General features: G+C 36.2%; 1 protein-coding gene across 7 annotated transcripts in view; it reads right to left on the reverse strand.

The window, feature by feature from the left end:
- The window catches only part of MNAT1 (MNAT1 component of CDK activating kinase), a 218,515-nt gene that overhangs the window by 151,343 nt on the left and 42,071 nt on the right, over nucleotides 1-25,101 (reverse strand). For all 7 annotated transcript variants that reach the window (XR_010942536.1, XM_067734249.1, XM_067734217.1 and 4 more), the window contains exons 2-4: nucleotides 21,067-21,219; nucleotides 18,574-18,647; nucleotides 8,312-8,415 (exon numbers count right to left, since the gene is read on the reverse strand). Coding sequence is in view for 6 of the 7 variants with exons in the window: in XM_067734249.1 (XP_067590350.1) it covers nucleotides 8,312-8,415; nucleotides 18,574-18,647; nucleotides 21,067-21,219 (331 nt within the window). In the remaining variant the exon portion in view is untranslated. The remainder of the gene's footprint in view (nucleotides 1-8,311; nucleotides 8,416-18,573; nucleotides 18,648-21,066; nucleotides 21,220-25,101) is intronic.

Consider the following 25,101-nt stretch of genomic DNA (forward strand, 5'->3'; position numbering starts at 1 on the left):
ATTTGGGGATCACTAACATAATATATGAATTAACAGAGACCTCAGAGAAAAGTACATTTTTATGTAAAATAATAATTAAAACACTCTATTAGATTTTTTTCACTTCACAAATTAAACTCCCCAAAGAAACAAGATTCCCAATTAAAAAGTGTTTCACTTATAATTCAAACTCAGTATATGCAAAATTAAGTTTAGCATTTGGTTTCCCAAAGCTGATCACCCTCCTGTATTCCTGATTTCTGCTAAGTGCACACCTACATCTCAGGCAACTCAAGTTGAAACCTCAAAGTCATCTCTGTTTACCCCCTCTCCCACAACCCCATTCCTCTTAAATTAAATCAGTTGCTAAGTCCTATTAGCATCTCTCCCTGTAATTTTACAAACCTCTATTACTGAGGTTACTATTCTAACTCAGGCACCCAGTGGAGAAGAGAATTCAAACTTGATTTAAAAGGATTACTAGGAATAAATGTAAAAAGTTAGGGGGTGAGATATGAGGGCTAGAAAAGTGAATTACTGGACTATAGGTCCATAAGCAGAAAAGGATGAGTCTCATGATAAAACAGAGACATATAAGTAATAAGTACGACAAGTGACAGAGAGGTATACACAGAGTACAGCTGGGACAGAATTGATAGAGTGGTAAATTCTCCTTGCAATCATGGAGGACAGGTAGAGTTAGAAAAGATTTCGTATACAGTGTTATGGGTTGAATGTGTGCCCCCAATATATATATTGAAGTTTTAACCCCTGGTACCTATAAATGTGACCTTATTTGGAAATAGGGTCTTTGCAGATGTAATCAAGTTAAGATAGGTCATACTGGAAATTTTGCCACAGACACATGGGGAGAAGGCCATGTGAAGACAGAGGCAGAAATCAGAGTGGTGCCAAAGGTACTAGAAAAGGCAAAGAAAGATGCTTCCCTAGAGCTTTCAGACAGACCATGACCCTGATGACACCTTGATTTCAGACTTCTAGCCTACAGAAGCCTGTTCTTGAAGAGAACAAATTCCTGTTGTTATAAATCACCCAGTTTTGGTAATTTGTTTTAACAGTCCTAGGTAACTAATATATGGAGGTTGAGCAGACTTCAAACGGTAGGTATTTACCCCCACTGGAGAGTGGAAGAGCCATTTAGGCAGAGAAAACAAAGGTGCAAAGACATGAATAAAGCTGGAATGCTTGGTGTGGCCAAGTCATGAAGTATGGGAGTTGGGGAAAGCTCTAGATAAAGCTGGAGAGGCAAGCAGACGGCAGATCATGGAAAGTCGACCATACCATACTAAGGGATGCATTTATGCCATACTAAGGCAACTGGGAAGACATTAGAGTTTGGAAAGAGGACTAGAAGCAGTGAAGAATACATATCAATGGGGTTCAAGACTGAAGACAGGAAGACTAGCTAGAAGAATATTTCAATAACTCAAGTAAGAAATAATGAGGACCCTAAGTAAGGTAACAATAATATAATTAGAGGAGAAACCAGGTTTGAAAGGTCGTAAGGAAAGACTATCAACAATATATGAAGACTGACCAGATATGGCTAGAACACTTAGGTAAAGAATGTAATAGGAGAAATAGGTGGGAGAGTGAAGATTAAAAAGTTCGATTATGGGGGCTTCCCTGGTGGCGCAGTGATTGAGAGTCCGCCTGCTGATGCAGGGGACACGGGTTCGTGCCCCGGTCCGGGAAGATCCCACATGCTGCGGAGCAGCTGGGCCCGTGAGCCATGGCCGCTGAGCCTGCGTGTCCGGAGCCTATGCTCCGCAAAGGGAGAGCCACAACAGTGAGAGGCCTGCGTACCGCAAAAAAAAAAAAAAAAAAAAAGGAAAAGAAAAAAAATATGTTCAATTATGATGAACGTAGATGCAAAAATCCTCAACAAAATATTAGCAAACCAAATTCAACAATACATTAAAAGGATTATATAACATAATCATGTGGAATTTGTCCCAGGAGTGCAAGGATGGTTAAACATCCACAAATCATCAATGTGATACACCACATTTACAAATTGAAAAATAAAAAGCATATGGTCATCTCAATAGATGCAAAAAGGTCTTCTGATAAAATTCAACATCGATTTATGATAAAAACTCTAAACAAGTGAGCACAGAGAACATAATTCAACATAATGAAGGCCAAATATGACAAGCCCACGACTAATATCATACTCAACAGTGAAAAGCTGAAAGCATTTCCTCTGAGATCAGGAACAAGACAAGGATGCCCACTCTTGCCACTTTTATTTATAACATAGTACCACAAGTCCGAGCCACAGCAATCAGACAGAAAAAGAAATAAAAGGAATTCAGATTGGAAAGGAAGAAGAAAAACTGTCACTGTTTACGGATGGCATGATACTGTATATAGAAAATCCTAAAGATGCCAACAAAATACCTATTAGAACTCATCAATGAATTCAGTAAACTTGCAGGATACAAAATTAGTATATAGAAATCTGTTGCATTTCTATACACTAACAACAAACTATCAGAAAGATAAATTAATCTCATTTACATCTGTATCAAAACAAATAAAATACCTAGGAATTCATCTAACTAAGGAGGTAAAAGACCTGTACAGAGAACACTATAATACACTGACAAAAGAAACTGAAGACAAGACAAACAAATGGAAAGATATACTGTGCTCATGGCTTGGAAGAATTAATATTGTTAAAATGGTCATACTACCCCAAGGCAATCTACAGATTCAATGCAATCCCTATCAAAATACCAATGGCATTTTTCACAGAACTAGAACAAATAATTCTTTTTGTGTATGGCAACACAAAAGACCCCAAGTAGCCAAAACAATCATGAGAAAGAAGAACAAAGCTGGAGGTATCACACTCCCTGATTTCAAACTATAATACCAAGCCACAATCTTCAAAAAAAATATGGTACTGGTACAAAAACAAAGATCAATGGAACAGAATAGAGAGCCCAGAAATAAACCCACACTTATATGGGAAATTAATCTATGACAAAGGAGGCAAGAATATATAATGAGGAATGGTTTTGCAAAAACTGGACAGCTACATGCAAAAGAATTAAACTGGACTACTTTCTCATACCATATACAAAAATAAACTCCAAAGGGACTGAAGACTTAAATGTAAGTCCTGACACCATAAAACTCTTAGAAGAAAACACTGGTAGTATGGTCTTTAACGTCAGTCTTAGCAAACTATAAATCTGATAAGGGGTTAATATCCAAAATATACAAAGAATTCATAGAGCTCAACATCAAAAAACAAACAACCTGGGACTTCCCCAGTGGTGCAGTGGTTAAGAATCCGCCTGCCAGTGCAGGGGACACAAGTTCAATCCCTGGTCCAGGAAGATCCCACATGCCACAGAGCAACTAAGCCCGTACGCCATAACTACTGAGCTGTGCTCTAGAGCCTGCGAGCGACCACTACTGAGCCCACGTGCTGCAACTACTGAAGCCCACGTGCCTAGATCCCGTGCTCCGCAACAAGAGAAGCCACTGCTATGAGAAGCTCGCGCACCGTTATGAAGTAGCCCCCCCTCGCCGCAACTAGAGAAAGCCCGCGCAGCAACAAAGACACAATGCAGCCCAAGAAAACAATAATAAATAAATAATCTTTTAAAAACAAACAAACAATCTGATTAAAAAATGGGCAAAGAGCCTGAATAGACTTTTTTCCAGAGAAGACATACAGATGGCCAAAAGGCACAGGAAAAGATGCTCAACATCACTAATCATCAGGGAAATGCAAATCAAAACCACAATGAGATATCATCTCACACCTGTCAGAATGGCTACAATCAAAAAGAAAACAAATAACAAATGCTGTCAAGGATGTGGAGAAAAGGGGACCCTAGCGCACTCTTGGTGGGAATGTAAATTGGTGCAGACATTATGGAAAACAATAAGCTTCCTCAAAAAATTAGAAACAGAACTACCATACAATCCAGCAAATCTGGGTACTTATCCAAAGAAAATAAAAACACTAATTTGAAAAGATATATGCATCCCAATGTTCATTTATGCATTATTTACAATAGCCAAGATAATGGAAGCACCTTAAGTACCCATCAATAATAGAAGCATGGATAAAAAAAGATGTGAGATATAGATATATATAGATATAGATATATATACATATATACAATCAAATATTACTCAGCCATAAAAAAAGAATGAAATCTTGCCATTTGGATTAACCTAGATGGTATTATGCTAAGTTAAATAAGTCAGACAGAGAAAGACAAATACTGTATGATTTCACTTACTTTGGAATCTAAAAAACAAAACCAGTGAACAAAAACAGCAAAACAGAGTCACAGATACAGAGAACAAACAGATGGTTGCCAGAGGGGAGGGGGGATGAGGAATGAGAGAAATAGGTGAGGAAGATCAAGAGGTACAAAATTCCAGTTACAAAATAAATAAGTCACAGGTATGAAATACACAGTGTGGGAGAATACAGTCAACAGGAATGCAGTATCTTTGTATCATGATGGTAACCATACAATCAAAATGGTAACTTGACTTATCATGGTGACCATTTTGAAATGTATAGAAATATCGAATCACTATGTTGTGCACCAGGAACTAAAACAATGTTGTAGGTCAATTATACTACAAAAACGAACGAACAAATCACTGAAAAAGAGATCAGATTTGTGATTACCAGAAGCAGGGGCTAGGCGGAGGAGGAATTGGATAAAGGTAGTCAAAAGGTACCAACTTCCAGTTATAAGATTAGCTAGGGATGCAATGTACAACATGACAAATATAATAGACACTGCTGCATATATGAAAGTTCTTATGAGAGTAAATCCTAAGAGTTCTCACCATAAGGAAAAGATTTTTTTCTTTTATTTTGTATCTATATGATGATGGATGTTTACTAAACTTATTGTGATAATTATTTCCTGAGATATATAAGTCAAATCATTATGCTGTATACCTTAAACTTACATAGTGTCATATGTCAATTATGTACAGCTCAATAAAACTGGAAGGAAAAGAAAATTCAGTTCTGGAATGCTGAATCACAAATGCCTTTAATGCATCCAGAAAAAATGTCGATTAACCAATTACAGATATATGGACGTATCACATATAATTCTTGGAGCTCTGGAGGAAAACAACGGGCTGCAGAAACACTTGAGAGTAATCAGTGTAAAGGATTAACTCTTAAAGAGAAGCACCGAGAGGAATCCAAGTGTTTAAGAAACAGAAAGGAAAGAGAAGCCTCTTAGAAGGATGAAAGAGGAAGGTGAGAGCAGCAGGATGAAGAGAATGGAGTGGCCCCACAGAATCAAGGAAGAGTTTCACCATCAAGGGAGAAGCCTGCATCAAATACTGCCCTGCCTACAGACCAAATGACATTCAGACCAACAAAGAGTCTATTGGCTTTGTCAATGAGAAACTGGTAGCCTCAATTTTCTCACTGTATTTAAGTATTTTGAAAATAGAAAGCCTCAATAAATATTGGTTGGCTAGCTAGCTGATTGAATAACTGGGAAAATAGCTGTCATTAAAAATCAAACATTGGGGGCACAAAGAAGGTATTGGACTGGGAGAAGGGAAGCAGGCTGAAAGACTAGAAGGTCTCTGTTTTCTCCCCATTAATGGCACCACCTTACCCAATCAACCTTTACCTCCCACTTCTAATCCATCATTAGGACTTGCTATTTCAAACTCAAAACATTTCTCGAATTCATCCCTACCTCTCCATTCCTTGTTTAAGTCACCTCTGAACTCACCTACAAGACTGCAATAACCTCCCATTGGCCTCCTAAACTCCAGGTTTGATCCTCTCAAATTCAACCTCCACAAAAGCAATAAATCTATTCTAATAAGGACAATACTTTATTATCACTTTGCTTAATACCGTTCAATGACAATCATTAACAGCTAGGTTTCTATAACATTACTCTAAGGAATCCTGGGAATTCCCTAATAAGATGTCTAAGGTACACTACAGAAGAGACTGAGCAGATGGGAATTCAAGCCTATTCGTCCTCCCGCTGTTGATTCAACAAACGTATTCAGAGTAAGGTTTCATTTGAAGAAAAGGTTCACCTGCTAAAACATACAAACAACTGGTCAATATAAGCCCAAATTACTTTTCACAATACATAAGGCCTTATGTTACCTAGGCTCTTTCTACTTCAGTTTCAACTCTCTATTGAACTTGGCAATATAGAACTACTTACAATTCTCAGCGCTCTCTGTGATTATCCATGCCATCTTGCCTTTGCTCATGATTTCTTTCTGCCTGGAATGTCTTTGTGCAGCTTCCCAACCCACCCCTTTCCCGTCTTCTACAACTTGGTAACTTCTACTTGTTCTTCAAAGCTCCATTCAGGCATTATCTCACCTGGAATGCCTTTCCCAATCTTCCTAGAACAGATTAGGTATCCCTCTTCTGTATTCCCGTAATAGCAAGCACACAGAACTCTCCATGTGCCTAAGTCATTGTACTGAAATTACCTGGTCCCTACAGAACCAGGGTTCTTATTCATCTTTGTATACTATGTGTTTAGCAGACGTTCAACAACGCTTATTGAACTAAAGTTTTTTTTGCTAAATTGATAGACATTCTATGCAGCAATATCTGCTGCTCATGAGAATCCAGAAAACGGAAGATAAAAATTAAGCTAATCTTCACTAAAAGTCTATTTCAAGATTAGTTCACCTTTATTCAGTTTCTCCATGTTCACAATTGATGCTAGGTGCCAGCTCCATGAGACAAATAAGATCTCGTTAGCAGACAACTCAGTAATAGTTTCTCTATGTCAGAAATGGGTCATTTCATTGTGCCTAATCATGCAAGAGATTGCTTTTTTTTTCCTTTTTGACACAATTCTGATAGTTTTGGAACAGTAAGACTTCAACTTTCACAAAGACATTAAAGGCAAGTTGCTACCTCAGGTTTGCAAAAAGACATCAGTCATATAGTCCACACTCCCTGGGCCACTTGAGAACTGTCTCTACCCAATGATACCATAGTTACTGATGTTATGTAATTATGTTAATTTGCACCATCTTAAAAAATGGTCCTATGTCTGTATTTATGCCAAAAACAAATAGTGATAGTAAGTATCACTAATAGATAAAATGCTCAGCACAGAATGACCAATTAATAAATGATAATGAATTACTGACCAAAATCCTTTGTTATAAGATCCAGGTGCTAAACGTTAATATGAAGAATAAATGCAGTCACTGTAACATGCATTACATAAAATACAAGTTGATCCTTGTACAACACAGGGGGTTAGGGGCGCTGACCCTTTGCACAATTGAAAATCTGTGTATAATTTATAGTCTGCCCTCCTTATCAGTGGTTCCCTCTGTATCTGCAGTTCTGCATCCAAGGATTCAACCAACTTCTCATCGTGTGGTACTGTAGCATTTACTATTGAAAATAATCCAGGTGTTAAGTGGACCTGCGCAGTTCAAACTTGTGTTGTTCAAGGGTCAACTGTATTCAATAACCTATCATTATAAAGTTTTCAGATAATTAGAAATTCCTACTTTAAAATAATATAACCAGTCTAAAATTAGATTATTCTTTCAACACTCAATATTATTTGCTACTTTAAAACGATAAATGAAAACAGCACTCACTTGAAAAGAACCTCATTAATTTAAACAGACCTAATGCAACAAGTTACCTGGGCATACCTATTTTGCATGTATCTTCTGATGTACCCAGAGAAGGCTACTGGGCAAAGAGAGTAATTTTTATGGCACACTGATGCTTTCAGAAATGAGACACCTTTCTAAGGAAGCCAGGCTGGATATGAATGGAATAGAATGTCAATTCCTTGAGAGTTTTATTGCAGGAAAGAAGTGCCTAAATGAAACACTTAAAGACTATAAAAAGGAAGTCCTTCTAAGTACAAGACGAAAATACAAGCTATGTAATCCAAATATATCTATATCATTTTTACCAATGATTACAAATTCCTGATACAGTACCTCAAAAACAATTACCTCTGCTTTCCCCCAAAACTAGAAAGCCAAGTTGTACTGAAGAAATGATAGCTAAATTGTGTAAGTTAATTAAATCTTTGCATGTCTATAATTATTTTTCCTTTATAGGATATATTTTAACAATGCCATCAAAACTGTCTTTGCTATAGTAATGTGTGCTTCGTACCTATATGCCTATATACATAGATTAGTATTTCTGGCATTAATTTCAGCTAAAGTCTTTGTAAATATAACTAGTTTTAGAGAAAGATAGCTTTTTAAAGGATCATGTGGAAGCATTCATCTCTAATACAAAAGAAGAAGAAAATACTTAGCAACCAACCAGCTTTAACTTATTTTTCTGAATGACATCTTTGTTTTCCTTTTGGTATATCTCCATTTTCTTTTTGGTGTTGTCCAAATCCACATTGTTGGTCAAGTTGAAAACTGCATCAGAAAAGAAACACTGACATGAAATACAGTTTTAACATAAATCTTGAGAAGATAATAAAAACCAAATATTCATCACAGTGATTTCTTAATTCATCAGGTTGACAGTCTTTATAGCTTAAGAAACTAGCTCTAGTTCAGCAACTATGTTTTCTGAACCAAATATAAGGAGAGACTGTCAGACTATCACACAGACTATCTAAAGATCTGAATCACCTCAAAAAACCTAAGATACGTGCTTGCCATAATCACACTGGATTTGATTTTTATAGTGCCCATTTTAACTGTAAAAGTATAAAAAAGATTGCTTAAGTTTTTAAATAAAAAGAGTAAGTCTGGGACCTACTATACTGGTCAGAATCAATACTGAAAAGAATCTATGTGCCAGAAACAGAAAAATTATCCAAAGGAATAAAAAAATATTATCAAACTAGAACAGGTTTTATTCTGATCCTCAACATGGCTAGACACAAGCTTGAATCATTTACCATATAGTCTAGATCTGGGAAACTATGAAATACATGAGTCAAAAATTAACAAGGAAGGTAAAGGAAAATCTGGCACCAAAACTTAAGACTGAAATAATTTAGTAAGAGAAGCCACTGAGATATGTTCAGATAGGTGATAAACTTTCAGTGACTTAGAACGATCTTTTTATAATTCCAACTCAAAATAATTTTAATTATAAATGCCTTACTCCCTTCTAAGTTTACATATGTAAATAAAAAGGTTATTATAATACTCTGAACCAAAAAAACTATTTTAGTATATATAAATTCATATTTTGAAGTACTGCCCCACTGCCCTACCCCTTTCAGTGTTTGTATCAGCCCGTCTAAAGAAGGATCATCATCGTTGTCTCTCCTGTTCCATAATTCAATCCAGACTTCCCTTGGATTCCTCATAATGTTTGTGCATCCATTATTAGCCCTTCTATCCCTTCTCCAATTACTTACCACTGCTTCCTCCAGCTTGACCTATAAACAGGTTTGATCTACCCTAAATAACTCTGCTTTACTCCATGTTTCTACAGATTCCTTCCCCATCTCACTCCTTCATTTAACTAATAACCATCTCAAATAGTTCCTAGATTTTTGCATTAGGTCTGTAAGAGCTGAAAAGTAATATTGGAAGCCCAACAGAGGGTTATCTGTTTTGTTGAGTAAGGCCATTAAACATACTCAAAAGACCAATCTGATCCATAATTTAATTTTTATCTCTTCAAAGGACCAACTTATTTCAGAACATCAATTTATCATAATCATTGTTGAAAATCCAGGCTTATTTAAGTACGTAGAAAAAAAAGCAGCAATTCTCAATTCTATTACATGCAATTTTAAAACTCTGGGAGAAGTGAGAGAAAATGAGAAACAACAGCCCTCTAGCTATTGCTCCAGCTTTTTTATCACAAAGTAGAAAAGAAAATAATAATGGTGGTAAACCAGGGAATCTGTCTAGGATGCAACATAGGGCATTCCCTATAAATCACACTTTGGCCCCAACACAAAATAGTCAGAGAAAGAAGTTCCAAACTAGCAACAGCCCTCAGAAAGACAACTGTGATCCACTCTGATTCCACTGTCCTTGCCAACCACTCACAATTTACTCCTTGCATTTAACAGCCATCCACTGAGCCACCAAATCCAAAAATCTTTCACAACCTCTACCACCCTCAACATCTATGCCCACTTAAGAATTTTGATCACTTTTTTTTCCTCAGCACGTCCTTCCCGTGACTAATTTGTTAATATTTTCTCCTGATCTCCTTCCTACTACTACAACTACCCATTCTTGTTTCCATCTCTGCCTCATCTTGCTCTCTAGGTACACTGCATGATTCTGACTTTTGCCCTCTTTCCTCCCTCTATGTTCCTTGGGTAATCTCATAACTTGCCACAGTTTCAAGCAAAGAAATGCCAGGAAAAGCTGATATCATCTCAAAGTACAATTTAGAAAACCCAGCACATAAACATGTCCAAATTTACTCCTCCTTGTAAATTCTTTACCTGTTAATATTATGACTATCATGCTAAGACACCAGGATTTAACATCTCATTCATGTGACCCACTGTCCTTTGCACTCCATAAGCACCAGCTGCAAAATACTACAGATTCTACCACCAAAATCTCTTTAAAATTGCCCTTATTTTCAAAGTACCTGCCAGTACTCCAAGCCAGGATCTTACCTCTCCCTGGATAATTTAATCTCTGACTTAACTTCCTGTCTCCAGAATCTTTGCATCTTTCCCTATTCCCTAACCCCATCCATAGTATACAATGCTGCCAGACTAATATTTCTGAAGCACACCTCAAATCACCTTCCACCTCTACCATCCTATAGTCCTCTCTCATCCCGTCTGCCTTCCCCCATTTACTAGGAAAAAACAAAATCAAACACTTTTAGAATCCAGAGCCCTTCCTAATTTGGCTATAACTACTTTTATCTCCCCTCAATAAAGACCTATCTTGAAACTAGACAGGTGTGCATTTCCCAAATGTTCCCCACATTTCCTGGTCCAGTTCCTTTGATCATACCATTGCCCAGAATGCCTGATCCCCCTTTCTTATTTTTGAAAATATACCCAATCTTCAAATGTCTACCCAAATACTATCTTTTCCATGAAGTTCTCCCCGGTTCCCCTAACTAGAAATAACTTCCTTCTCTTATAAATGTGGAAAATTTATTCACAGCTCATATAAAAATCTCTTTCTACTTTACATGATATGTATACACATACACAGCATTCTTTACTTTGCACTTCATCATATTTTCTATAATCTCTGTATCATCACTTCTCCATTCACAATGCCTTGAAAAAAAATCCAGTCTTAACTCTTACATTACTTTTCCCTCACTGCTTTGAGAGTTTTGCAGATTCCTCAGAGCCTCTTCAAGAACCAAGGGAAAGAGAGATTGAGCAATCCAACCAAAGTAGTTTTCCTTCATTTGTCTTCTTGAGGTGATCTCCTTCTCAAAACTCTGCTTGATGTAAAACAACTATACCCCAATTAAAAAAAAAAAAAAAACCTCTATAGCGCGTGTATGTGGGCACGCGCATGTGTATCTATGAAACATCTCAAAGATCTATAAAACACGTATGATAGGCACTACATCTAGCATCTGACCTAATTATATCACTTAATCCTCCTGATAATCTTATGAGATATGTGAGGTACTACTGTCATTTACACTTTACAGGTAAGGTTTAAAGATATTAAATAACTACGTCCAAGGTATAGTAAATGTTAGAACCAGGATTTTAACCTAGGCTGATTCCAAAGCCTGAAATTTTTTTTTAATTTCTATTGGAGTATAGTTGATTCACAGTGTTGTGTTCCAAAGCGTGAACTTTTGTCTACAATGCTAGTTTTATTGCTTCTCTCTATGCCTGAAGACCACTGCTAGCCCAGTTCAGTTATTTCTCTGCATCTGTACAGGCCACACTTTCCTATTTCCATACCTGTGAGCAAACTGCTCCCACAGGGCCCATCTTAGTACCAGCCTCAACCCAGAACAACTGTGAATATCTGTATCTGGCTACGCTTCTATATCCAGCTTAATCAGCAGCTCTTCCTCATAACTCACTTTGCAGGTGCAAATCCTCTCCATCCTCCATCCCTGAATGCTATAACTCACTTTGCAGTTAGAAATCCCCTACATCTCTCCACCCCTGAATGCTCACAACAGATTACGTAATATCATTCTGGTGGTATTTATCCACTTTCTACCCTGTATAATTATTTTCAATGTACCTATCTATTTGACCTAATAGAGTGGTCCTTGAGGGCAGATTCTAGGATTGATTCTGCTTTATCACTCCCAGCATTTAAATAAAAAACTTTCACTATACACCCATTAGAATGGGCAAAAACCAACACATGATGACACCAAATACTGGCAAGGATGTGAGCAACAAGAACTCTCATACACTGCAGTGGGAATGCAAAATGGCCCAGCACTTTGGAAAACAGTCTGACAGTTTCTTACAAAACGAAAGATACTCTTATCATACAATCCAGCAACTGCCCTCCTCGGTATTTATCGAAAGGAGTTAAAAACCATGTCCACACAAAAGCCTGCATACGAATGTTTACAGCAGCTTTTATTCATAGTTGCCAAAACATGGAAGCAATCAAGACGTCCTTCAGTAGTTTGAAAAGATAAATAAACTATAATATATCCAGACAATGGGATATTATTCAGCACCAAATAATAACAGTAATAATAATAAGCTATAAAACCATGAAAAGACATGGAGGAACCTTAAATGCATATTACTATGAGAAAGAAAACAATTTGATAAGGCTACATACTGTACGATTCCAACTATATGACACTCTGGAAAAGGCAAAAATATGGAGACAGTAAAAAGATCAGTGGTTGCCAGGGATTCGGGGGAAGGAGGGACAAACAGGCAGAACACAGAGGAATTTCTGGGTAGCAAAACTGTTCTGTACAATACTATAATGGTGGATACATGCCATTATACAGTTATCCAAACCCATAAAATGTACAACACCAAGAGTAAACCCTAATGTAAACTATGGACTTAGGAGATAACGATATGTCAATGTAGGTTCATTGACTGTAACAAATTTACCACTCTAGTGGGGTATGTTGATAGTGAGGGAGGTCTGTGCATGTGTGGCACAAGGGGTATACAGGAACTCTCTGTATATTCCCTTTAATTTTGCTGTGAATCTAAAACTGCTCTAAAAAATAAAGTCTATTTAAAAAACAACAGGAACTTCTCATCTGGTAAGAGCTCAAGAAATGCTTGTTGAATTATTACAAAAGGGAAAAAAATAAATAAACCAATGCTGGGAGTGAGGGAATGGACGAAATAGGTAAAGCTGATTAAGAGGTACAAACTGCCTGCTTAAAGTAAGTCATAAGTCATAGGGATGTAATGTACATAGGGAATATAGTCAATAATACTGTAACTACTTTCTATAGTGATGGATAAGAACCGGTCTTATTGCAGTGATCATTTCATAATGCATAAAATTAGCAAATCACTATGTTGTATACCTGAAACTAAGACAATATTGCATGTTAATTATAACTCAATAAGAAACTAAAATAAAAAATAAATCAGGGCTTCCCTAGTGGCGCAGTGGTCGAGAGTCCGTCTGCCAATGCAGGGGACACGGGTTCGTGTCCCGGTCCGGGAAGATCCCACATGCCACGGAGCGGCTGGGCCCGTGAGCCATGGCCGCTGAGCCTGTGCGTCCGGAGCCTGTGCTCCTCAACGGGAGAGGACACAACAGTGAGAGGCCCGCATACCGCGCAAAAAAAAAAAAAAGCAAAATTAAATCAATGCTAATATTTATAATTATCTTTATAAATACAGATTTAATTTAAATGAGCTTTATAATTACAGAACTGAATTATACAGAATGGCAAAGTAAGCAGGTGCAAAACTACAGGAAAAAATCTTTGTTTCTTATGGTATGAATCTACTGACAAGTAAAGGTAATCAAGTTGATATCCTATGTTGAACTCTACTAGAATGTTTACAGCAGTTTAAGAAAAAAAATTACAATTTATCAGCAAGCTAGACAATGTACTAATTTAAACTTCCCATTAAATAGAACCTAGAAACAGCAAAGTTAAAATCTAAGTGAAAACTGTTTATAGACAATTTCTTTCTTTTTGCTTATTAAAAAATTTATGATGAATTCTAATGAAACTAAAGTAACTAATTTATTTCATTCTTTAATTGAAAAAGCAAAGGTAAAAGCAATATAATAGATACAAATTGTAATCATAATACAAATCTCTTCCTTTAAAAAAAAGAAAAAAAACATAAAAGTGGATTACAATTTTGAAACATTTTCAGAAGAAGCAAGTCTCATTCATGCCACAATGAATTAGGTTGGTATAATAGCCTTGAAGAAAAAGGAACAATTTTCTGTAACAATCATTTGGCCCTTTATCTATCTGGTTACTAGTTTAGCTCAGAGGTTGATCTGCCTTTAGTCAAGTATTAAAAGCCAACAAAAAACCTATTGTATTTTCTGAAAGATTTAATGTTATTTGAGTACAATTTTAAAGTCTTTTTGACATCCAGAATTTATAATTAAAGCCCTTAGGACTTTCTCACCCTTTTAAAATAAGCATACCCTGAACCAAAAGAATGTTTATTATGAAACTAAGGACAAATCTTTGAGATAATCCCTGAGGCCAAAAGGAACAAGAGTTTTTATGTTTAGATTGTCATAACCACAGAAAAGAGCCTATTATTAATGCTATAAGAAAGTTCACCTTCATGTGTGCCCCCTCTACTGTAATTTTTATGCCATTATTTGAAATTCTAATACTTTAAAATTTTTATATTCAAAGGATTCATAATGAAATTTATATAACAAAATGACCAATCCCCAATTTATAAATCCTCAAACACTGAGTCCTTAGCCACCCTACCAACTCTATTCCTTTCACTCTAACCATCTTCAGTATCACCATCTTACCTTCCCTCCTTCCTTCCAAACTTCTTTAAGATCCTTCAAAATATAGCTCCAACCTACTTTTTTCTCTCATCTCCCACTATTCTACCAATCTGCATCCCATGTTCTAGACTCAGACTACTAACTATTCTCTGAGACTACTAAGCACTTTCATGGGCTCTGAGAGAGGAAAACCCATGTTCAAAATCTGGCTCCATTATTTACTAGCAATGTGATCTTCAGCACAATACTTAAACTCTCTGTGCCCCCTCTCCATATGCAAAACAGGGATTAAAATGCCTATCTCAAGAGTTGTGAAAATTATACTTTTGATTAACACAGAGATAGCTAATACAGATACCACAAACATCCAACTAATCACCTTTGAAAGCATGAATAAGACACAAAGTACACAGGTACTGAAACAAGATTTTAAAAGGAAGTTTAAAAAAAAAGAAAGTTTTATTTATACCATAACAATCAGAACAATGACACATAACTAAGTGGTGCAGTCACACCCTAACAAAATTTAAGAGGGCTAAAACTGGTCTTACCCTCATTTCCATACTCTCTACCCAACAAAACAATGGAAAATAATGCCAGTTCTCCCACTTTTATTTTCTAGATTAACACCAGCAACTGCTCAAGGTCAGAATACTGCAATTCATCCTTGCCTGCTCTTTCTAACCTCACTTCCTACACGAAATTAGTCACTCGAATATTTTAGTTCTAAAACATCCCTTTTACCTACCTCCCTCAGTTACTACCTACTCTAAGCACTCATTATTTCTCACCCAAATTGCTGCTACAGCCCCCAAAAAATGGTTTCCCAGCCTCGAGTATCTCCTGTCAATATTCCACATCACTACCACAGTATGTGGCTGGCCATAGAATAAAATCTTACCCTTACAGTCTAGCTTACAAAGCCCTCATTAACCCAGGTCCAATCTGTTTTTCAAACCTCATTGCTAGTCATTCCCCATGTCTACCTACCTATAACAGATTACTTGCTACATTACCCAACATGCTCAACACCTTTATATCTCTGTGACTTTGTCTTTTGCTACAAATGTTCTTCCATCCTCTTCCTACCTGGTAAACCACTATTCATCTTTTAAGATCGAACTCAAATGTGTTCAAACTTTACCTCTATTTCCTAATGCTGAATTAACTGTTTTGCTATCTATATTCCTGAAACACTTTATAAATAAATGCCTACACTGCTTTCACATTAAATTATAATTACATAATTATCTCCCCCTTTAGAGTATGAACTTACTGAACACAAAGATCATATATCCTCAGCAAGTAAATAGTTCACATAGAACAATTACTATTTGCTGAATTGAGCTAAAGTTCAGAAAATAAACTATAAGTCCATGAAGCGAGGTCCCAAACTTCATCAATATTTTCAAATGCAGCAGAACTGCTCTTTGTCCAACATGATCAGGATCAGTAGCTGATTACTTAGAAAAGTCTGTTAAAGAAGGGAAACATACATACACTCTTCTTAAACACTTTATTTTAACTTAAAGCATATGCAGTAAGTGTATAGTCATTCTCTAATGTAATAACACACAGTCAAGATACAGTTTTTAATGGGAATTGTGCTTCCTTCTTGTATAAACCATACCTGTCATTTATACTGCTCAGTTTCCATCTTTTTAAAGTGGATCAAGGACCTGAGAACTAGAATCCTTCTAGAGGTTTGTAATTTTTCCCAATCTTATAAACTACTTAATTAAATTAATTACAATAACAAGTACAACTGACATAAGAAGGTTTGGTTACCAGTACAACCAACTCGATATATAACTGAACTGGAGAGAGAAGTACAGAGGTATAGAAATCTTCTAATGGACAAGATTCATCATGCATTCATTATGCTTCGATCATCAGTCAGTACATGTTACAGAAGGACTGGGAAATATCAGTTACTCCAATGAGTCAATTAAGCGGAGTTTTGTTAAGAGAGCACCAACATAATGCAACTAAAGATAGTCCTTCGTGAATATATCAATACATAATAGCAGAATCACTTTCAGATTAAATGCTCTGAGCCAGCTTTCTTATCTGGTAAAGAAAAAATGGCATATTGTAAGCCCTAATATCTGGACTTGCTCTTACCTGTCAATCCTAGCTCCCACTTCTGGACACGATTTTACCTATGGGCCCTCAGGTTGTTCATAACTTCAAACTTCATAGCAAAAAACATGTATTTCTTAAAATCATGGCTCAACTAAAACCTTGTTCCAGAATCAAGATCCCATCTTCCCCACCTTCTTGGTCCATCAGTTTCTTTTAATTATCCTACCTGCCTGCTTGGACTTGAGACCATGTATTCAACTTGCTCTGTGACATCTATAATCTCCTTTCCCTTTATTGCCTGACCAGACTTTTGAATAACAACACGGCCTTCAGAATAAATGTAAGCTAAGTGTCTTCCTGCTTGGTGTCCAACTGCCTGTTCTAAACCAAATATCTAAGTATAGTCAGATTTCTACATAGCTGCACACTTGCCCATTCTTGCAGATTTGTTTTCAGTTTATCGTCTCAGTCTACATCCTAACTTTTCTACTTTGTCTTAGCACTCCCAATTCTACCATCTTTTCAGCTAAAGTTCATAGCCATTCATGGTTGCTAAGACTACATACAAAGTACAATGAATACAATTAGAATAAAAAAGCAATGGCTCCAAGGCACTAAAAGATCCCAGAAAAAGCCTAACTTATGTCTGTACATGCTACTTGCTATGATATAATAAATGAACTTAGATATTTTAGAAAAGTTTCAATAACAGGTGAAACAAAAGATTTTCTGGGTTTTTCTTAGTTAATAAAGAAATTAAAGGAACTAGAATACTCCATTCCTCAGGAATTTGAATTTTCTAAATATTTACCATATATAAATATTTTAAAGAATGATAAATTTTATTATAATCATATTTTAAACACAAAATAATGTGAGTATAGCTTGGTTATCAGGTTTGAGAGAAGAATAAAAAGATACCTGTTTAATTCTCTTAATCTTGTTCTAATTTTCATAGTCTCTAATTTTTGTATTATTTCCAAACCTATGGTGAGTAATATTATGGCAAGTTTTTAAAAAACAACATTAATTATTTTAATTGATGTATAACAAATTCAGACTTTTTAACATCTGTGACATCTTATTAAAAAAACAGAAACAATACTTTCTTTTGATGAACGCTTCTTTTTGACTAATCACAATAGAAAGAATAAGCACTAAGATTACTCTAACTTCAGATTCTAGAATAACATTGAATAATAGAATGCCACTTCAACAGTCAACTGCTTCCAAGTATTTTCAAATTACTGCATGCACAGAAGCATAAATGATGATAAACAACTTATGGCTTTAGTCACCATGGAAACCCTATTTCTTAAAAAACTGAATATTTTTTTCTTGTTTACTCTAATACATCATCAATGTATAGATGATATATACACATACAGCCTTGCTTCCCAGCTATAAAGTAGTAGTACCTCTATTAGTCATACTTTTCCTAAGACAAAATGTTTATTACTTAAGTATGTCCTTTAAGTGCAATGCAAAATAATTAGGTAAACATCAGCTACCACAACAAAACCTGTCAGAGACTTTTATATGAGATGTTCTCCTAGGCATCTAAAAGATAAAAGCACACAGGCTGGCACACCAAAAGTATAAGCATTAAAAACATACCAATTTCTTCCACTTCTTCCAGGAAATCATTATATTCTCTTAGACTAGGAAAGTCTTCTTCCCTTTTATTGTATCTTTAAGAGAAGAAAAAAATGAACATATTCCATATCATTTGCTTTCAATAGTAACTAACTGGTTTGTTTGTTCTTACTAATTCATACATGATACGTAAAAAAGGACTGCTTACAGCGTAAAACAGTTTTTTGACACCAGGTTTGTAACTACAGCAAGAATGTTGTTCTTAAATTCTTATGACTACAGAGAAGGAGTAGAATCAGGAGAGAATGGTACAACATGTAAAATCCTAAGACTTAAGGGAAAAATAAAGAAATTAGGACACTGAAGAAATGGGAAATGAGCTTAAACAAGGTCTATCATTGGAATTATGATATTGTTTACTTTTAATAAATAGAGTCATTAATTTCCAGAAAGCTAAAATTAATTAAAAAGACACCTTCCTGGGATTTCCCTGGTGGCACAGTGGTTAAGAATCCACCTGTCAATTCAGGGGACACGGGTTCAATCCCTGCTCCAGGAAGATCCCACATGCCGCGGAGCAACTGAGCCCGTGCACCACAACTACTGAGCCACGTGCCCATGCTACGCAACAAGGGAAGCCACTGCAATGAGAAGCCCGTGCACCACAAAGAAGAGTAATCCCCACTCGCCGCAACTAGAGAAAGCCCGAGTGCAGCAACAAAGACCCAACACAGCCAAAAATAAATAAATAAATTTTAAAAAATAAAATAAACAAATAAAATGTTTCTCTAAAAAATAAATAAATAAAAAGACACCTGCCTGTTTTTCATGACAGTTACAGTCTAAAGGATGCTAGATCAAGAAAATCTATAAATATTACAAGTGTGCCTGTGAAGAATTAGGAAACGAGAGGGCTTAATGAAAAAGATAAGAATCTAAGAGACTATCTCCCATAAGCAATCCAAAAACTAAAAGAGTAGCTTGGGGTATTGATAAAGTAACACTTTATCTAGTAAAGTACCTAGAAAGATGCCGCTAAAACATTGGTGACCAATGTTGAAATGTAGACTACCTAGATAGATAGATATTAATTCTTTAAACCTAAAAAACAATAAAACTAACATACCATTGTAAAGCAATTATACTCCAATAAAGATGTTTAAAAAGAAAGAACAAAAAAATAAATAAATAAAAAACAATAAAGTGGCTTATAACATAAAATGAAAATCCAAAATGAAATCCAAAACTATTAACAAAGAGTAAAAAATTAAATCGTAAGTGAAAAAGAATATTAGAAATATTTATGTACTCACATACACACAGAGAGATCTATCAAAATAAATTGTAGCTAATGCTGATTTTTCTCTAATAGCTTTCAATCTCAACTTAAATGTTACCTCCTCAGGCCTTACCTTACATCACTGACTCACAACAACATTCAGTCCCTAACTTCATAGCATTTTTCTCAATGTATAATCACATATTTGTTTTGTTTGCCTGTTTTACTGTCTATGTCTATGCTATCCAAGCTACTGTACTGTAAGCCTTTCGAGGGCCTAATATGTATAACACTGTTCGAACAGAATAGGTACTCAGTATATATTTACTAATTAAATTAAAGAATAAATAAAGCAAATAAATTGTGAAGCCATCAATTTGGAGGATTTACTCTTCTCTGGGAGTTCCCCGATGGCCTAGTAGTTAGGATTCTGGGCTTTCACTGCCATGGTCCAGGTTCCATCCCTGGTAGGGAACTGAGATCCTGCAAGCTGCATGGAGTGGCCAAAAAATTTTTTTTAATTTTTTAATAAAAAAGATTTACACTTCTCTAACAAAGATTAGATAATTAGGGACTTCCCTGGTGGTCCAGTGGTAAAGAATCCACCTTCCAATGCAGGGGACAGTAGTTCGATCCCTGGTAGGGGAACTAAGATCCCACATGCAGTGGGACAACTAAGCCCGCAAGCCACAACTACTGAGCTCGCACGGTCATCTAGAGAGAGCCCGCGTTCCGCAAACTACAGAGCCCACGCGCTCAGGAGCCTGCATGCCACAATTAGAGAAGAGAAAACCCAGATGCCACAACTAGAGAGAAGCCCGCAAGCCACAACTACTGAGCTCGCACGGTCATCTAGAGAGAGCCCGCGTTCCGCAAACTACAGAGCCCACGCGCTCAGGAGCCTGCATGCCACAATTAGAGAAGAGAAAACCCAGATGCCACAACTAGAGAGAAGCCCGCACGCCACAATGAAGAGCCTGCAGGACGCAACAAAAGATCCCACATGCCTCAACTAAGACCTGACGCAGACAAATAAAAAAAGATTAGATAATTAATATTACTGAGTTCTCTAAGACCTTAATAATTTTTTTAACATTGAACAATTACATAAATGAATTTATACTTATTCACTTGTCAAACTGTCCACATTTCTACAAGTAAATAATTATATCAATTACAGAAATAATTGTTAAAGTCCTCTTTGTGAACTGAATCATTCAAACATTAACACTTACATCTTTAGCACTTTTTTCCGAATCTCAACTTCCTTGTCAACAGTAGGATCTTCAAAGAGTTGTACCCTGAAGTTGCTCTTTCTAAGTGGAGTGCCACACTCAGGACAGTTTCCAGCTCCTCTCACAAAGAGTAAGTCCACGCAACTTTCACACCTGTAAGGAGGAAAATATAACTTTTAAGCTAGTATTCAAATCGGCAACAACTCTGTATATAGTTTGCCTTTGTTTTGGTGTTTCTTTGTTTGGGGGGGCTGCAGAGGGGCAGGAAAATTAATCATTGCTGCTTAAACTCTTATTAAAAACCTTTGGGAAAAAAGTTCATTTTCATTTGGAGCCTACTTCAGACATAGATGTCCCAAGGGTTACCAGTTTAGTTTTACAAATTAAACAAATATACAAGTTTTTAAAAATTGATTTGGGATCTGGGAGGACTCAGATAGCAGGACAGGGGGAAGTCAAAGAGGCACATAAAAGAGCAGTCTAGGGTCAACTCCACTCTCAGTCCAGTATCACCCTTAGACCTGGCAGGGGCCTGCACTTTAGAGAACACTGCATATCATAATCACTAAAACAAAAACTTTTTTTCCCCTTTCAGCCTTTGTAAGGAAGTTTTTTAAAGTTCCGTTAGCAATTGAGTAAGTGGCAGTTACTCAAAAGGGAGAGGTGCTAGCTGAAGGAGGCCCCAGGCCAGAGGATAAAGAACTGAGAGTGACCTAGTATATGTGGAGAAAGGAGAAAATCACCACAGCTTCTGCCCTGAGAAATCCTAGAAAGAATGGCTACTTATAAAATCTTTAACCAGTTAAACCTGGCTGTCCTAAATTCACCAAAGTGATTGCCCAGGCAAGCCAAGTTTCCCAAATACCTCCATCCCTTCTTTCCTCCCTTCTTGGGTAGTACAATTTGGGGAAGAACTTAGAACTTCCTGGAAGTCTTGAGTTGGGAAAGAAAGAAGCTGGCAAAGTTAACGAGATTCCTGCAAATTAAGATTCCTGCGAATTGACAGGGTCAGTTCATATACTGTTTTAGATGGGTCCAGGCACCACCCAATCATCCCTGCCCCGCCCTGCCCTAGCAGATCCATGCTAGTAATCAGACTAGCAAGTGGAAAGGCTGACCAGAAGAAAGGAGCTGCTTTAGCCTGTGGGTCTTAAAGATTCAGGTTCCTGGGAACTCAGGAAGCAGCGTTGGAACTAAGGCTGCACTAAAGATGTAGCTTGATTCATACTTTCAAACATTTAAACATTTTGGTATGTAGTCCTCCAATTGTAATATTGCCCCCAACTCCATAGGTTAGGGCCATACCAACCCTATCACTCCTTTCTTAGCACTATATGAAATTATTTATTTCTTTATGTGTTGATTTTCTGTAACCTCCACTAGAATGGAGGGCAGGAATTTAGCCTATTATTATTCTAAACACATCACAACACACACACAAAAAAAAGGACAAATTCTAATAAATAAGGGAAAAGTTGATTTCTTCCAAATATGTAGTTGATTTATGGAATAAGCTAAATGAGAAGAATGATACAGCTAAATAAGAATAGTTAAGGTTAGTTATCAGTAAAATACTAACATTGACCTTTGCATATTTCTATCTTAAAGTAGAGGGGAAAAAAATCCATCAAAAAATAGAGGCAAAAAATCCCTAAGAGGGAGAACAGAGATCATAGTTGTCATTATTCAAGATCAACAAAACCCCAGAAAATTCACTTGGGATTGGGAAGATTGGGAGTGGTACATTTTGCCTAATCTTTGTGGTTGGAGGAAATTAAATCCAACTAGAGAAGTTGAAAATAAGGACACTTTAGAACTACACTGACTAAAGATATTTATAGGCAAGGAGCCATCTGAAATACTCAAAACCATTGAGCCAATACATAGAATATTCTATATTTCAAGGTCTTGGAGTCAATAATTCAGTTAACAAGGTAATATAGAACACTTTAGTATTTCTAAAAGTCATATTGTAATCTCAGACATATAATTTGTTACCACCATCAGTTCTACATCTCCACTTTTTAAAAATCTACCTTAAATCATAAGGATTTCAACAGTATTAAGGTTTTTTTAAAATAATTTATTTTCCCATACTTTTCCCTTTCTGATTTTAATTGCTAAAAGAACAAATAATTCTTTTTTTAAAGCTCAAATATAGAAGTATATAGAGAAAAAACTCAAAGTTCTACTTCATTCTGTTCTACATCTCACTTCCCACATGTACCATACAACTGTTAAGTTCCATGTTTACGTGGCCAGATCTTTTTCTACATACTTACAATATATGTATTTACAGATTATATACATGAAAACTAGTCATACAAAAAAAGAACAGAAGAAAAAGTTCCGTATTGCTAGTTCACTTCATCTGGCAGCAGAGCAACCAAAAGAGCAGTATGTGGGCAATCTTTTGCCTCCAAGAGTGCTAGGAACTTTTTCAAACAAAATCTTATATTCTGCAGAACACAGGAAAATTTGCTGAAAAAGCCCAAATCCTCAGTTATTACCCATCCCCAAAGATATTTTTATGGTTTTCTTTTGTTTTTAAAAACCAGAATGGTGCCTGCCCTCTTTTCTCTCTGAACAACTTATTTTTAGATTTTATTTTCTTCTGTCAAGGATATTTAACTGCTTATATTCCTCTGTCAAGATTTTTAATCAGCTTGTTTCTTCTTTTTCCAGAGCTAAGAAGTCAATTAAAAATCTTGACAAAGACTAGATACAAAAAAACCTACAGCTAACATCATACTTAATGGTGAGAAACTGGAAATTTTCCAACTAAAATCAGGTACAAAGCAAGACTGTCTCCTACTCTCACTGTCTCCTACTGTCACTACTCCTTCTCAACATGATACTGGAAGTCTTTGCTAATGCAGTAAGACAAGAAAAGGAAATAAAAGATATACAGATTGGAAAGGAAGACACAGAGCTCTCTTTGTTTACAGATGACATGATTGTCTATGTTAAACATCCAAAAGAATCAACCAAAAAACTTCTAGAACTAATAAGTGATTATAGCAAAGTTGCAGGATACAATATACAAAAAGTCTGCTTTCCTATGTACCAATAATGAACAAGTGCAATTTGAAATTAAAAACACAATACCATTTATGTTAGCTCCCAAAAATTTGAACGTTTAAGTATAAATCTAACAAAATATGTACATGATATTGTACAAAATACGTACAAGATATTGTACAAAATACGTACAATATAAGAAAAACTACAAAACTCCTATGAACAAAATTTAAAAAGAATTAAATAAATGGAAAGATATTCATGGACAGAAAGAGTTCATGGAAAGGAAGACTCAATATTTTGAGTTGTCAGTTTTTACCATCTTGATCTATAGATTCAATGCAATTCCAATCAAATTGCCAGGAAGTTAGTGTATGGACATCAACGAACTGATTCTAAAGTTTATATAAAAAGGCAAAAGACCAGAATAGGTACCATAATGTTGAAGGAGAAGAACAAAGTTGGAAAACTGATGCTACCTGACTTCAAGATTTACTACAAAACTACAATAATCAAAACACTGTGGTATTGGTAAAAGAATAGATGAATAGACCAATGGAACAAAATAGCCTAGAAATAGACCCACATAAATATACTCAGCTGATCTTTGTCAAAAGAGCAAAAGCAACACATGAAGCAAAAACAGTCTCTTCAACAAACTGGACATCCACATGGAAAAAAATGAATCTACACATGAACCTTACACCCTTAAAAAATTAACTCCAAACTTAACTCACAGGCCTAAATGTAAAATGCAAAACTATAAAACTCCTTGAGTATAACGTAGGATAAAAACTGTATGACTCGGGGCTTCCCTGGTGGTGCAGTGGTTAAGAATCTGCCTGCCAATGCAGGGGACATGGGTTCGAGCCTTGGTCCAGGAAGATCCCACATGCCGTGGAGCAACTAAGCCTGTGGGCCACAACTACTGAAGCCCGCGTCCCTAGAGCCCCGTGCTCTGCAACAAGAGAAGCCACCGCAATGAGAGGCCTGCGCACTGCCTGAAGAGTAACC

This window comes from Pseudorca crassidens, chromosome 1, assembly GCF_039906515.1.
Source record: "Pseudorca crassidens isolate mPseCra1 chromosome 1, mPseCra1.hap1, whole genome shotgun sequence".
NCBI classification, from domain to species: domain Eukaryota; kingdom Metazoa; phylum Chordata; class Mammalia; order Artiodactyla; family Delphinidae; genus Pseudorca; species Pseudorca crassidens.